Raw genomic sequence first — 17,490 nt, 5'->3', positions numbered from 1 at the left:
AGAGTAAGAAATATTAAATTCTTCCTTATTTAAGGCATCATTACGATTTTTCATCATTACGATACTTAAATCCATCTTGATAAATGCAAATTTAATTACTGATTCAAGGATAAAGGTCAATTTCATATTTACGTCATCTATAAAGTGAATTCATAATATTAAAAAAAAAAAAAAAATCATATTTTTTCAATTTCATTAAGGTAATATAATTTTCTCAAATATATGTTTATTGCAATTGGTTTATCTAAATATTAATCATATCACTAAATAAACAAATATAATCGCAATTTAGATTAATGTAAATATATTTTTTCTTCGTTTTTAAATATAAAATATTGTGTATTTAACTAAAAAAAAACTGCTGTCTTCAAATTTTTATACTTATTTCCGAGCTTTTTCTCATGAGCACATTAAGATATCGTATGAATTATTTGGACTTTTGGTATTATGAGAATAATACTTTGAAAATAAAAAGCAAGCTCACGCAATAATATCAAGATATTTAATATGTAATATTGCGTTAGCACGAGATCAAAAGTTTGTAAGAAAAGTTCGTTTTGTCATTATTATTGAATTGTTCACGTGATTAAAAGTTCACGGGTCTCAAAAGTCTCACGCCAAGCTATTGCGTGAAAATATGCATTCGATTTGATTGGAACAGTGGGCGCCAGTGGTTGATTACATCATTGAGCCATCGTCCGATGGAACAAAGGCATTATTGGGTAAAAAGGTGGTCGGACGAATAGCGACTCGATCGAGAGGGCTTGCGAGCATAAGAAAAGGCCGACATACTCACTTTGAACTGGGACCAGAAGCTCGTGGGCCACTGCCAGCTGTAGTCGTCGTCGGCGGAGCTGGCGTTGCTGCTGGCATGGCTCTGCGTGTCCAGCCACAACGTACGTCCCTCGTCTTCCTTCGCTGTTCATGCGATCGCCAACCAGATGCGAGAAAATCGGCGGGAATAAAAAAAGAAAGCGAGTCGTTGTAAGAGAGTTGACGCAACATTGTTTCAGGATTAGCTAGGTTAACAATGCAGAGGAAAGGTGGGTTTTTGGGTCAAGGCGGCTACCTTTGCTTCCTCCCTTATACGTGTTCTCATCGCACGGGTAGCATATTGCTTCAGCCTTATTTAAGTGGAATAAAAAGACCATCAGGGATTCGTATTCAACTATGGAGGAAGTTCGCTAACTATACATGACTCTATCATTCTCATGTTTTTCCGTTGCTCTCGTTCGATCGCATAATAGTACTTACGTTTGTTTATACATTTAACCGACGACATAATGCACTACATCATTTTATAAACTTTTATGCCATTATTTAATGTTCTTCTGTGCTATTACATTACAATGCCACTGCACGTTTCTTAATAGAGCTCAATTATTTTACGAAAATTTATTGTGGATTTTGCGGTTAATTTATTCGAGCGCAATATTAAAATACAAACTTTTGATATTTCTTTTAAACTTGACATTTTTTATCTTCCTTTCTTATCTGTCAATAATATTGTCATAATAAAGTAATTAATACCCGATAAATAATGACGAACATATATCATTTCAGAAGACTGCAATATCGAGACAAAATAAAAATATACGTGTTTTTTAACATAATTTACTAATATAAAAATTGAATGCTTATTAAAAATATTTTGTTAAATTCCTACAATGATTTTTTATTTTACTATTTTTTATGATACATTTTATTAAAAATAGATTTCATATTTATTTCAATATCATTTTTATTATTAGCTAATATTCTCTTCTAAATAATTCATTCATATTCATACTCTGAACAACTCAGTAAAGTGCATTATTATAATATCAAATATTCATAAATAATGTCATGTCCGATTCGTACTACATCAATGATGATGAAATTTCTTTATAACGCAAGCATATATTTTGATATTTTCAATACTATATAAAATATATAATCAATAAGTATTCTCAACATATGTGTAGATTTAGATACAATTATAAGAAAGACCAAAAAAAAATAATAAATAAAACTTAAGTAAACGAAATAGAATTTTGACGCAAATAAGTTAGTTCTAGAAACAAAGAAAAAGAAAGAACATTTTTAATTATATATAAAATATTATAAGGACATAGAGAAAAATTATCCTGATATATTAAAATTATTGTTTTATTTGAAAACGTAGAATGTGTGTGTGCGTGCGTGCGCGTGTGTGTGTAAGAGAGAAAAGTTAGTGATATAGACTTAAATAGAGGGAGAGAGGGAGGGAGGGGAGAGAGAGAGAGAGAGAGAGAGAGAGAGAGAGAGAGAGAGAGTTAGAACAAGAGATGCTAAGAAAATTTTAGAAATAGAGAACAAGAGTAAAGTAGTAGTAACATCGATCCGTTCGCACATCCCGTCGCCATGGCTGCTGCTGCCAACGCCGGCAGAATTGGAAAGCATTTGCGGCAACTTTCTGGAGAGCATAGAGGTAAATAGACGATGTCTTACATAAAAATAAAAAGAGAAAGAAAAGGGAAATATGGAGATGGATATTTTTAAATGATGATAGACAAAGAAAGGAGGGAGAGAATACTGGTTAGATAATGAATGAGTTAAGCTGTAGAGGAGGATGAAAACTAAGAGAGTAAAATAAAGGCTACGAAGCTAGATAAATAGAAAATGGTTAGGCATATGATGAACTTTTGTTCTTGTGGTAGGATTTGTTGCTTTCTCTCGTATTTACGAGGTGGTTTTACTGTCACATTTCCTATTTTTTTGTCTTCTTTTTTTCGAAAAAAAGTTAACGAAATAGCAATGAATAAATATAGGATAGCAGCGGTAAAGAATACCATTTTTTGTTTCCTTTATGAGTGTAATTATTTTAAAGAGGTATATTAGCTACTACAACAGTTAAACATTAAATAAGTGAGATAATTGAGTGTGCATAAGTACATTTATAAATATATATATATTTATTTATACATTCTATAAAGAAACAAATCGATCAAAATTGTCATAATTTCTGATGATAATATACTTTTATTCATGTAAAAGAAAAAACAATTCTTTTACGACATTTGTTAAAGATTCTGTTAAAGGCATTATATCGCCTGATTTTTATTGCAGTGTTAATAGAGCATGGCGATGAAAAAGTAAATCATTGATCTCCTACAGTTCTTAAAACAATCAACGTTTTTTTTAAAGAATGCCGTAACAGTAAATCATTCTTCTACTCTACTATTAATTGAATTCATATTTCTTTTCAGCAAGAAATATAAATACGATCATAAAATGCTTGAGTCAAAGTGACTGTAAAATGCTTTTAAAGGCGATCAGTGGAAGGAAGTCGGAGTAGGACAACAGGCAGACGGCAAGCGAAGGATATGGAGGGAATTGCAGAAATAGGTGCGCATGCACAAATATGTAGTTACATACCGTTGTGAGTAATGTGATGTTCATGATAATGGATGAGATGGTCGCAAAGCGGGTGTTGGCTGGGATTGAACTCCGGGCGAAGTTCTGGCGGGCAGTCAGGTCCCTGTCTTGCGGCCCGGGCTGCGGCAACAATCCGCTCCCTCACCTCCTCGGGGCCCTTGATTTGCTCCACTGAAATCAACGTTGTAATCTTGGATCAATCGCTTCTTTATAATAAAGCTTCATCACGCCGCGAGCATTCAAGTCGTTATAAACGGTGTTTTTATCATTCGTCGTAAAGTATCTATTGCTGCAATTCGCCGAAATTATGTGATATCTTATAAATCGAAGGACTAATTATTTCTTACTCAACAATTTTACTGCAATAACTTTTCTATAAAATCATTAGTAAACTAAATTTTTTTTGTCCTCGCTGTGTCGATATTAAATCATTCTACATGAGAAAAATATTTCATGATAAATTGTTCGGGGAAGAGACAAAAACTATATCTGAAAGAACATGGAAATTCCTGCTTACTTTATAATAAAAAATAAATTAAAAGTATCATTAGTATAATTTTATAATAAAAATCATGCAGTGTATACAAGTAACGTTACAGTTATTTCTTATCGAAATAATTATGCTCTTAAATGAAAAACTATCATCAAATAATCCATCATGTATTCTTTTCTATATTATAAAAAAGGGATTGTAAAAATTGTTGGAAACTTTGGAGTTGAAAGAAAATTATAATCCTTCCTTCTTTTATTATTTTATAGATAACTTTCTACTCGTCTTGTCACCAGAGCTAGAGAAATAAAAAAACACAATGATAAAAGAACAATTTAGTTAACCGCAGTGAAGAATTTCAGCATATATGCATAGGATATATAATGGTAGTCGACGCTTGCAATCAAATGTCGAATGGAATTGGTAATTAAGATAAAATTCAATAGTATATATGTATGCCCATGATTCTCGCACGGAGTAAAAAAAGTATCTAAATGTAATAAAAGTATAAAAGTAATAGAAGAAACGATTTTGCTGATGAGTGAAGGAATTCAGACACGCTCCGATGTACCAAATACCAATAGGATGGCACATGGCTTTTTAGGAGCTAAGGTTATAGATATACAACTGTAAATATCATTTAGTAAATGTTTTGTGTGTATGTGTGTGTGCGTGCGCGCGTGCGCGGGCGCGTAGAAGAATAATTTTGAAGTAATTAATCAGCTATTGAAATGTGTAGGTTAAAAATGAACGCAACTTAAAATGCATTAGCACCTAAATAAGGGAAGGCTCGAGTTGTCGTTTTTGTAATCGCTGCGACAGATAAAACCAAGAAATACTGGCCGATTAATTTGTAATTGACTCGGTGACAGCGAGGTGCAGCCGAAGGGAAGCCTCATGGAAGAAATTGCCCGAAATAACGCTCGGAAATAAGAGGCAGAGGCTGCTCCGCTCTAATAGCAAGGGCGTCGGTACTCTCGGCGAAGCGTTGCGCGTCTCGTATACTCACGTATGAGGTCGGCCGGATTATAGTGCGGCAGGAGGGTGAGACCAATGGTGGAGAAAAACCTGCCGATGTTGGCGGTCGAGCCGTAATAAGCGACCTGGCCCCTGCTGAGCAGCAACAGCTTGTTGAAGCTGTGGAACATGCGTGAGCTCGGTTGGTGCACCGTCACCACGATGCTTTTGCCCTCTTGCTCCGCGTACTTCTTCAGACGGGATATGAGAGCCTGGGCCGAGTGTGAGTCCAGGCCGCTGGTTGGCTCCTAACATAGAGCAATCAAATATTATCATTTGCCTTTGTTTATTTGCTCGTACCTCTCATTGCTCTGGCAATTACCTAAATTAGTGGTTACGATTTTGTATTGTTAGTATATACATAGTAATTACATTCGATTCTACGTTTGATCGCAATGATTTTTTCACTTTATTATGCAACTATATGATAAATTTTACTGTATTCTTTTATTGAACTTATAATGAGAAATTTCAGATAAACTCATTTATATGATTGATTATAGAAGTCAAGGGATTATATTACTTTTCTATTAGGTATTAAAATTGATTCAATAATGTTATATTAAAATCGACCATTTCTCATATTTTAGTCAATATTTCTATGTTTAATTTTTATTTTAGTTTGGTATGGTAAATATTAACTACCGCGTTGTACTGCATCCAATTATACAATTATTATGAAACAGATATAAATCTTTAAGCAAGTTAAGGCAGCTTTTGTAATTAATAGTTAAATTGGCGCAGAAGTTAAGTAAGGTGATAAATTTAGCGTGCATTTTATATTCGGTAAAGTACAATTCCTCTATAAGTTATTAATAGTTGCTAGTATGTAAAATTGTTGTTATTTTGAAATAAAAATTCTGTTAAATGAAAGTTATAATACACTGTGGCACAAAATAGCTTAATCGAATGTTGTCTAATTTAAATTTATATATCATTGTGACTAGAAATTCGAAAACAAATAATTAAGGAATCCTATTTTTTGTTAATAATAATTAACGACAAAGATAGAATAATTATGAATAAAACGCTACCCAGTAAACTTACTACATTTATGAAGTAATGAATTATTTATTATAACTTGTTTATTACAAATCAATAAGTAGATAATTTGAAATAAAATACACTTAAATAACGAGAAATTTTATTGAACAAACCGTATTTTTCATTTAATATTTTTCTTTTGATTTTTTTGCGGGCTCTTGTTATTATGCGTAATAAAATAGTGCAATTTTGTAATTGGAGTAAAAAAATCTATGTAAACATAATATTTTATGTGTTATTTTGTTGATCAAGAATTAATTCTTTTTTTTTTTAATACAAACAATAATATCTTATAAAATAACATAGCAATAGTGTTCTTGCATTAATTATAAGAAGCTTCAACTTCCGCTTTGCGAAAAGATTATAATTTCAATTATAGTATATTTATATATATATATATATATATAATTAATTATAATTATAATATTAAGATTATAATTATCGAGTGAGGTTATCCTTACATCTAGTAACATTAATGAAGGATTCGTAAGCAATTCGCAGGCTATACTCGTCCTTTTCTTTTCTCCACCAGATAATCCTCGCTTTGTGTAGTCTCCAACAACTTAAAAGTCACAAAAATGAATCATTAATAAAAGCGCTAGAAGTAAAGAGGTATTAATTAAATTACAAATCCGCGAATACAAAGGAAGAAGTCATGCATTAAGCTCGGAAAAAAATGAAAAAGAATATTAAATGGAATGGAGAAAAATAAAAGATTGCCGAGCTCTCGAATACAGTATTTCGTTACATCAGAGGAGCCGCGCCGATAATCCCGAAAGAGTTCTCCGAGAATAGAACGAGGGCATCGGGCGAGTCGATCACACGGCCGAAAGCGCAATGTTGCGACTGATCATCGTCTCTTCTCCGACACCCTCTTGCTGCTCGTATAGGCTTTCCCACATATGTAGACAGATGCGTGTACTCACTGGTGTCCTGGCAAGCCCCGAGATCGAGAACCTCGATGATATGATCCACGCACTGCATCTTCTGCGAATGGGAAAGTGTGTCCGGAAGCCTGAGGCGTGCTTGGTACTAAAACAAGAGCGCAAAAGATACATCGTTATTTCTTTTCTTCTTATAATACGATTTCAACTTCCTCTCGTTCAATTACGATTGGACAACGGGCTGCCATCGACTCTCATTAACTTTCGAAAGTATTGCGTGGTTGTTTCTCTTGCTCTCCCTCCATTTTCAACCCCGCCCACCCACCCCAATTCTCTATATCTTTAGCTTTGTATTCTGTCTTTTCGCACCCACTCGCCACTCTCCTTATGTGTAGTCCTCAGTAGTCCTTATATTAATTTGTCTTTCTGGAACTCTCTATTTACTTACGAAAACGCCAAACTCTAATTTCAGAAAATAAGAGGGAAGTATTCGAGTGCATTCCAACTATTTCATAATTTACTATTCGTTTTTATATTTTATTTTATTTATTTTTCGAGCTCTATGTCTAACCGCTATGTCATCATGCACTAACATAATGAATTGGAAACGTAATCAAACTATATAATTATGATTATTATTAAAAGCAATCCCAAAATATTTGACTAAAGATTTTATAATAATAAATGTACGCTTTTTTCATTAAAAGGTATGCACTTACGTAATATAATAATAAACCAAGTATTATATGAAATAATACATTTTTAATTTTAAACATCTACGTCGAATATTGGTAACATTAATTTAGTCCGTTTTTTTAAAATCAATTTCTTTGTACACTGTAATATTGATATATAAAGCATTGGAATAAAGAAAATATACTTAAAAAAATATCTATATTTTTTATTAAAAATAATTTTTATTAAACTTGATAATTCTATTTAATATATTAGCAATCGAAAAATAATTTTTCGATTATTAATTGATTTCCCACAGATTGTATTTATTTATTTTTATTATTTATTTTCATTATTATTATAGATTGTTTTTAATTATACAAATTAGAAAAGTTACAGTCGATAGAAATATCAAGGTATTTAATTTAACGCTCAAAGTAATATAAACACCAAATTATCTCAAATATAATTTGTCGCCAATTTCATCATTTTCACTCCAACGTTCCATAATAATCATCATCATTATACCAGTAGTATTAAAACTTCATGTCAATAATCAACATTTTTTTTGTATGCATAAGTAAAGTAGTTAATATTTTTAAAAAAATGTCGGTTATGTTATTTATAATATTCAGTTATAATTAAAAAAAATTCATTCAAATTTGCTTACACGTTAGCTCTTGCTCAATAATACAGTACAAGACGTTACTTTAAATGTATCGTACGAATTAAAAAACCAAATCGTTTAGTCGCTTACTTTTACTTTCTAGACGTAGTTCTAAGTAGTCAATGTATTGCTATTACGAACGCGTTGAGATTCGCAAATCGCTTGCTGTGACTTGAAGAAGTTGTTCACAACATGCTTAAACACGTTTTCTGTTTGTAATTGTACTTATCCTATTCAATAGTCTATACACCGCAGATGTTTTTTTTTTTTTTATAAATAATTATAATACTACTTAAATTCTCATTCTAAAATTATTTTTAATTGATCTTTATTTATTTGTTTATTTACCAATTGCAATCACAACAATGATAAATTATAATCATTTGGTTTAATATTTTTTTTAAACAATTGACTACTATACATCCGCATTATTATTATCGTTAAGTAACATTCTAATTATTTATATTATCATTATTATTATTATTATTAATATTATTATTATATTATTTTATCACATGCTTAATATGAATATATAATCATTTAAATTCGGAAAAAATACCATTTTATCATTACTAATCTGATCGTTCTGTATCTTTAAAATGCCATTATTATAAAATAAGATATATAATATTTATAAAGATATAAAAGATTTATAATAAAAAATAATTATTATAAAATATAAAATAAGTATAATTTTGCCAATGTTTATAGTGCAGTTCATGAAATCGAATAATATATGTTGAAATGCTAAAATCTATCCACATTCGAGTAAGTTGTATTAAGTAATGGATTTCTATATCGTGATTCAAAATTTTTAGCATGATTGGGCTAATGTTCCATCCATCTAATATCTTAAATGAAGTAACATAAAAAAAGTAATTTCACTTTAAAAAATTCCATAATAAACAAAAGCAATCCTCGCGAGAAAGAACTTCCTCGAAAACTAAATCTGAGTGCTAAGCCAAGGAGGGGAAGGAAGACGGCGAAGCAATCACCGAGATTCTGAGAAAAAATGGACATCATGAGATCGCTAGCACGCACAGCTGTTACATGCAGTTACGACAGTGTGAAAGGCCCTTTAAGAGAGCTCTTTCAAAAGGCCCCGACAGCGACGAAAATGAACGCGTCCCGTTACGCGCCTCCCTGCTACGCAATATCCCGTACGACGAATTGTATTACGAACAAGGAAAAGAAAAAGAAAAGAAGATACATAGAGGAGGCGGAGGAGTTAAAGAGAAAAAAACAAAATGAGAGAAAGAGAAAGAGAAAGAGAGAGAGAGAGAGAGAGAGATAGAGAGTAATAGTGAAAGAGTGGGACAGAGAAACAGTACTGGGCCTAATTACGCGTCGAGTGCACCGAGCACAAACAGGTCCGGTTAATATAAGGCTCTGTACATTCGTGCACCATAAAAATTTCAATGAGTTTCAATTTTTTTATTTCTTTACTTTTATTTTTATTTTTTGTTTATTTTTATTTTTATTTTTTTTTTTCAAAGAAATGAAAGCGTCATCACGAATATGTATTAAAAATGGATAGAATTGAATTTTGAAGAATGCATACGTATAATTGAATGGTATAACCGCAACCCAAGACTTTACGATTTCCAGGTTATTGCCACAAATGATTTATAATAACATAAATATTACACACGTATATATATATATATATATATGCACATACACACATACATATTTAAAGTCAGTAAAAGGAGGTTAAGACAATTAGGATGTTATTATAGTTTCAAAAAAGCAATGGCCTATGAAGAGTTTTCTTTTTTCTTAAGTAAAACTGGTGAAAAAGATGGTTTTCAGAAAGTTATTATATTGAATGCAATGAAATCAACAGAAGATTCTGAACTCGGGATATATATTTTTTTTGTTGGCAAGGCGAAAGCAGTCAAAACTAAGTATAATATCTGGAATATATTATTTCACATGCATGTTAAATACAAATCAAATGTAAAGTAGTCAGCATTATTCATTCCTCAATATTTCAACTTATAAATTATATAGGAATTATGTAAAAGTTTTCAGACTGTCAATAATGTAATGTCTCGCAGTCTTTTTATTCAGGTCATTTATGCGATTTAACTACAATGAAAATCTTTCACCACACACTACACATATTTATAATACCGACACAAGTCATTAACTAATTAATTATATTTCTAGCATGAGTGCTTTATTGCTATAACAGTAATAATGAAGTTGATTATAGGTCAAGTGTACCATTGATATTTTATGAGACATACTGCAATTTGAAAATACCAGTATAGATAACATTTATAAAATGCCCTAGCCACGTGGACTTTTATTCTTCCAGTTTTTTTTTTGTATTTGAAAAATATTCTATAAAGAAAGTGCAAATATTTATAAGAAAATTTACAAAAGAAACTTTGTATTCATAGTTTATAATCTTTTTTCCCTTCAGAGTGATAAATATAATATATATTATGTCTGATTTGTCTCTTGCTATTTCTACTTATTTTTACAATATCATTTTTTATTTTTATATTGAATAAATGTTATACTGTTAATATTGCCTTTACAAAGAACTTGCATAACATATAATTGAAATATGTACAATGCAATAATTAATAGTCATGTAAGTAATCGTAAGGGACTAACATAAATTACATATTTAAGTAAAATACCAATGAAATACACTCTTATTATTAACAACAGTTGTCAAATTTAAGAACAACAACTTTATTACAATTAATAATTATTAACATTAATATTACATAAATGTTGAATAACTTTACAGAATCTTAACTATTGTCGAGATATAAAAGAATCCTAATTATTAAGACGAATGTAATTAATAAGCGTAGCAGCTTATCTGGATATTTAATTGAAGAAAATAAGTCCTGTAATACAAAACCTTACTTATGTTGTCTTCCCGGGGTTGAATACTTCCGGTACTATAGCGCCGTATTGAATATCGACATACACAAAGTATATGCGCGGTGATATTACATTACATACCTACGTATGCGTAAAAGATATGGTGTACAGACAATATCTACTATCTTTATTACAATAATATGAACGATTACAGTTATTATAATTAATATTTAATATAAACATAAATTTCTTAATTATTAAGTTTGATTTTTACAGACTAATGCCAGAATTGCGATGATACTTAATGATTTTGTGTTTACTTGGAAATAGATAGAAAATATTGTATTCAGATGCATAGATATTGGTTCTCAAGCGGATTTAGTGTAATATAGTTAATAATATTAATTCAATTTCTTATCACAAACATTTTATTAACCTAGATAGTCGATTATTATTCTGGAGGTTATAGAATACAAAAATCATTTATTTAAACATTTATTAATCTATCTTTAATTACAGTTTAGATTATTGTGCAGAAATTACATTATCAGGTCCGATATCTTTTCTCTAAAAAAATATTAATTAAAAATTTTATTCTTGAACTTCTTATTATATTATTAAAAGCCACCACTGTTCAATTAATATAATAGACTAACATCGACATTTATAGATTTTTCTACAAATTGCCTTAAATATTCTAAACATTAATACTTAAAAATTTTAATTTGAGTTTAGCACCAAAGTGTAGAAAGAAATTTTTATTTTATACTTTTTATAATTGAAAGAAAGGGAGAAGACTTTTTCAAAGGAGTGCGTGCTTTTCATCGCCCAGGGTCACAAATCGGCCCATTATGTTCGCTTATACGTGTGTAAAACGAGCGTATCTTTGTTTCATAATTCCATTGACTTTGGGGTTCATTAGCCTTTATATTCTTTTAAGGCAATTTTGATATTAATATACGCGAATATATTAATTGGACTTTATTATTATTAGTTAGCAGCACATTTAGAAATTCGTTCAACAATTTGAATAATTAAGGTCTGAAGAACTTATTGAGTAGAGCATTGTGCGATGCTGTTCATACTTCCAAAGGCATACGATATCTTAATTTAATACTTAAAGTATAAGATTATTGTAATTAAAATTATAATATACAAAAGAAATATATTAAATTGTACATTATAGAAATCACAATACACAATTTTTAACGAAAAAATGAAGAACATAAATCGTTATACGTGTTAAATTTCTCTTTTTAAAGTTCACTTATTTTTTCTCAATCCAGACAACAGTTTAATTAAATTTTTTAATCAAGAATTGAATTAAACTAAAAAAAAATTTCATCAATAGAGAATGTGAGTTATAACGAGAATCTTAAAAAATAATAAGTATTTTATTAATAGTTTTTTTTTTTTTAATTCATTTTATAAGCTTTATTAAAAACACTTGAGCTGATTAAGTAAGTTGAATGGATAATGATTTTTATACGTAATATTGCAAGAGATACTCCTTGAGATATTAAATGCAAATGAATATAACTAGAAACATGTTTATCGAATGGCTTATAATTGACTTTATGGGCGGTTTCATAAAGAAAGCCAAGTTGAACCCAATATCTATATTGGGACATTAAATTTCGCTCGTAATACCTAAAGTGAACTCCGAGAGCCGGCGGCATTGGGGCGGTCTGAAAGTCGATTCTTAATTCACAATAAAAGAGCAGATGGGACTTAAAAGTCCCGTTTCACGAAATGCTGAAAAAGAATGCTTACGTAACGTATAGAACAATGCCCCTATAATTTATTCATGTCTGGAGGTTCTATATTTAACCGGAAATTGATGAAATTTAAAAAAGCGCAATTTAAATTTCTTAAAATAATATGATTAATGTTCGCATAATTTACTAAATGAAATGTAGTACACTGCAATTCCTATATACAAAGGTAGAAGATAAATATTACTCATAAATATCCTTTCAAGAAATAGGTAAATATAAGTTAATAAGATAATAAATTATCAAGATGCGAAATAATGCTTTTGTAACAACAAATAAAGACTCTCAATCAACGATACATTTATATACTTAAATCGATGAGATAAGTATTCTAATTGCTAAATTTAAAATTTCTATTACTATGTCATTAATTTATTACTAAATTTTTCACGAAAATAATGAAATAAAATTTAATAAATAATATATATAAACACGTGTTATCCTTACTTATTCTTATTGCTTATTTCATAATATATAATTTCTATTTTTTTTTTTTATTAACAACCATAAATATTTTCACAGTAGTATATAATTATTATATTTTATAACATGAATATAAAGAATGCATAATCGTAAAGAATAAAACATGTACGATGTTATATTAATACCCAATTCTTTGCTTTATTTTAGGAATAGAAAATGAGACCATCAGACAAGCAAAATTCGCGAGCGCGCTTTTTTTTCGATACAACATGCAAATAGCGTTGGAGACGAGACATCACGCACACATTCACTTTCTGTCGTATTCGTATATATTCACGCTAAGTGAACGCGGTCGTGTATACATACATTGCATGACGTCATAACTCGGTCAGTGAACCGCACGGGTAGCTCTTACGTGTTTTAAAAAACATTCGGCGCGTTCATTTGCGCGCGCTCCTCCTCACCCCCCCCCCCCCCGCCGTTTCGTCACTCTTTTGTTTTCTCCTTCTTTAAGTGTCACTTCAGTACCTCGACGTCCACAAGCTGTGTACGTGTTTACGTGCATTTATATACAAAAAATACGTATGATTGCGTCTTCACCTCTTGGAGAGAAAGAACGAATGAGGGATACCGAGATAGAGAGTGAACGAACGAGTAAGGGGGAAGGGGTGGGAGGAGGGAGAAAGTGCTATTGTCCCAAAAGTGTCTCGTGTATATTTTCGCGAAATTACGATTTATAAATAATGTAAAAAGCCTAGTTTCACATGATGTTAATATATCGTAATTCGAATATTCCGAATAACAAGTTAACATATCAATTAGGATATGCAGAAACCTTGCCTAGAATAAACTATGTATTTCTTTATAACGTATTTTCAAATATTCATTGTATATTTTTCGTAAGTTCATATATGTTAGGCAATGAAATATTGACAAAAAGAAAATGGTTCTGGTAAATACGTGTAAAATAATAATAAAAAGAAATGATTAAAAATGTATATTTTGAATGAAAAAAAAATTATATTTTTATTCTAATTCTATTTGTCAATAGTATAAATAATACCTTAATATAGAAAAAATAAACACACACACACACACACAAATCTATTTAGAATTGTCTATGGTATGTGCGTTAAATATCTTTAGTAATAAGATTATTATAGGACACTACAGAAAAATTATTAAAATTTTAAAAAGAAACATTACCATTTATATATTTCTTAAGGCTTGAGGCAGTGATAAAGATGAGAATTTGAAAAATAGGTAAATCTTTTGTAAACAGATGCAGAGATAATTGGGCTTCGCGTTATTTTAGCGAGTCACTGAGAGTCAGCTGGATTCGTTTGCTGTCCATCTAACTTTATCGATGAGAGAAAGAAAAACGACGAGAGTAAAAAACCGGAACAAGAACACCCATGTCAATGTAAGAATGAGGGTCTCGAAGGGCCGAGTTATTATTCGCGGTCCCGCGATGCCTCGCTCCCTTCCTCTCACTCAAAAAGCATGGAACACGGTTGTCGAAAAAAAGAGCCGTTAGCAAGAGGGACAGAGTGCGGAACTCGCCGAGGAAGAGGCCGGCGCAGTTTTTTATTTCTCTCGTGCGCGGCCTTCCTGACGCCGGGATCGCGCTTTTGCGCGCGCAATCGTTCCACAACGCGTTGTGCCATTATAATATCCATACGCATGGGCGCGCGCACGCACACGGGTGTGTCAGCGTCATACGTGCGAGGAGGCTCGAGACACCACCGAATATAACGGGACGCATCTACTTCGACCTTCTTGAAATTCAAGGAATTCAAGGTCGGAGTGGCGCGCGTGCGCGCGCTTATGCTTCGAACGGTATAGCCGAAAACCAGTTCGGGGCTGCCGCGACGGCGAAAATATAATACCGAGCAGATGAAGGCAAAAAGGAAGCGGGAGGTAGACAAAAAACGAAGGAAAAATGTAACAGTGACCGTAATATCTGGCGTGCCGGCCGTACCGCCTTTCTCATTCGTCGCGGCCCCTCCGCTTATGCCATTTGTTGCGGCTTGGGGCATCACGAGCTTTTCGCCCGTTCCCGCGTTCACCTGTTCAACCAAGAAAACTGCCACGATTCACCTTACTTTATCCCAAAAATTCACTACTGTCCTTCCGGCAGGGTCACGCGGCGGATGGAACTCGATGTGGCCCTCTCTCGTCCTTTTCTTTCTTAATGGGTCATTCGATAATATGTAGGCTGCAGCCGCCTTTCTTATTTGGGACTTCTCAGCGCTTTATATTAGGGATGATTGGGGCACGAGGGTCTCGTCGACCTTGCTACGACGCAACAAAATTGTTCAGGCCACCGAACCACTAAAGCCATCTGCGACCTAAAAACTGCCCGGGAGTGCGATTTCTTTGTTCTTTCATCGCCCATTTTTCTACACAACATGCAAATCGAGGCCATTATCGGGAAGGCCATGAAGTCCATAGAGGAAATGCGGAACTACACGAAAGTATTTCAACAATAAAGCTACTTATAGAATTATCATAACAATATTTAATTACTATTATTTGACGTATTTTTTATCTTATTCCCTCTGCTCTATGCTTTGAAAATTTGAAAGCTGCTATGTAAGTTCCTTGAGTGGATTGTTTCATTCAACTTATGTTGTTGAATTCATTTCAGCAGCAAATTAATTACTTTCGAAAATTAATATCAAAAAAATTGAGAAAACAAAAAGAATGAAGGAATGAAAGAAACGATTTATAGTTTGCATTACATTACCGAAATATCGTTATATTAGATTCGCCAAGCTTAAAAAATCAATCTATGCTATAGAGTAGAAGTTGGAAATATCGTGAAAGAAAAGGAAGCAATAGGCTTGGGCCAATTCCGTCAAAATTGCTTATTCGAAAATAAAGGGGGAACGGTCGGGACGGATAAAACGGCACGACAAATGCAGTGCCGTGAAAAGCACGAGACTGGCTTTTAGCGACAAAGTCACCGTCGCCGTCATTACTATCATCAACATCGTATAAAACGTGCCTACTTGGCACATAGCTAGCAGTAATTGCGCAACTTACATCATTCATTAAATCACGGTTCTTAACTGTTAACAAATACACTGACTCGTCAAAGTGCGCGACATCTCGAGAGAAAATCGTGACTCGCGCGAGATTTCACCGGATGGAGCGCGCGTACGTTGTAATGTACGAGCGCGACGTAGGTCTGAGGATATATGTCCTGCTGGCGATTTCTATAGAGGTAAGTTTATCGAACTTCCTGGCCCATGGCTACGTACGAGCTTCGTTGCGTTTTCACACATCGAATATACCGCCGCGATGAGTCAACGACGTCACGTAATGGGTATAATAGGGTGGACTAATTGATGGACCAATTGATGACAACGTCATTAGTTGATGCAAGATACAAGTTTCAGCGAAATGGAAAATAAGTTGACACGAGTTCACCAAAACACATTTCAAATGGGCAAATTCAAATAACAGATGGTTGACAATTTTTTTCTTCAAATATTAACACGATATCTCAAAATGATAAGAATGGATCTTGAATTAATCCAACCCTTAACTTTATCAGAAACAAAGCTCTTATTTAAAATTAAAAAAGAACTAGCGCGCAGTATTAATGGATGCTATGTGAAAAACAATTTTTAATTTTAACGATATATGCACGTCTGTGTAAAGTGTCCTTTCGAAAAATTTATTATCTCTACATGGCTATTCCCATTCGAGCGAATGAATTATTCAATTATATAATTGTTATTGTAATTAGAATTAAATAAACTTCAACAGGGAGAAATACTTATGAGCGAAGGATGATTTTAAATAAAATAAATTTATTCACTAAAACTTTATATCTTCTTATACGAAATGAAATTATGTATGCCTACTTGTAGCAGTAAGTTGACTTTTACACGTAACTGCATTATATCAGATGACACAATTTGCAAGAATGGGTTTCAGTTAGAATTCCTTGTTGTTAAATGTATATGAACGACTGTTTACCAGTATCTAATACACACACTTTAAATTCCTTTGCAATAAATCGTTCTTGAAAATCTAACTCCATTATCAGTACATCACATAATAGAAATGAAAACTATCGCGATTTTTTTTCATGCTTACTAGGGTAGTGTGATGCACTCGGGTTACGATGAAGGAGATTCTTTGTCTGCGCTCCTATGAAAGTATCGTATGTCCATGTCTTATCTTCCGCAATCGCCTTCTTCAGCGACGATTCTCAGAAAATACAAGCACGCTAGGAAGAATCTATAAATGTGACGCTCT

General features: G+C 32.2%; 1 protein-coding gene across 1 annotated transcript in view; it reads right to left on the bottom strand.

Annotated features, from left to right (window-relative positions):
• Positions 1-17,490, bottom strand: part of E23 (ABC transporter G family member E23) — a 172,790-nt gene that overhangs the window by 7,455 nt on the left and 147,845 nt on the right. The window contains exons 4-8 of the mRNA XM_011501208.1: positions 6,874-6,979; positions 6,409-6,509; positions 4,896-5,151; positions 3,397-3,567; positions 797-918 (exon numbers count right to left, since the gene is read on the bottom strand). Coding sequence (XP_011499510.1) covers positions 797-918; positions 3,397-3,567; positions 4,896-5,151; positions 6,409-6,509; positions 6,874-6,979 — 756 coding nt within the window. The remainder of the gene's footprint in view (positions 1-796; positions 919-3,396; positions 3,568-4,895; positions 5,152-6,408; positions 6,510-6,873; positions 6,980-17,490) is intronic.

The sequence above is a fragment of the Ceratosolen solmsi genome, unplaced genomic scaffold (genome assembly GCF_000503995.2).
Source record: "Ceratosolen solmsi marchali unplaced genomic scaffold, CerSol_1.0 scaffold57, whole genome shotgun sequence".
In the NCBI taxonomy this organism is placed as follows: domain Eukaryota; kingdom Metazoa; phylum Arthropoda; class Insecta; order Hymenoptera; family Agaonidae; genus Ceratosolen; species Ceratosolen solmsi.
The sequence above is the reverse complement of the archived record's forward strand: the minus strand, read 5'-3'. Positions and strand labels throughout refer to the sequence as shown.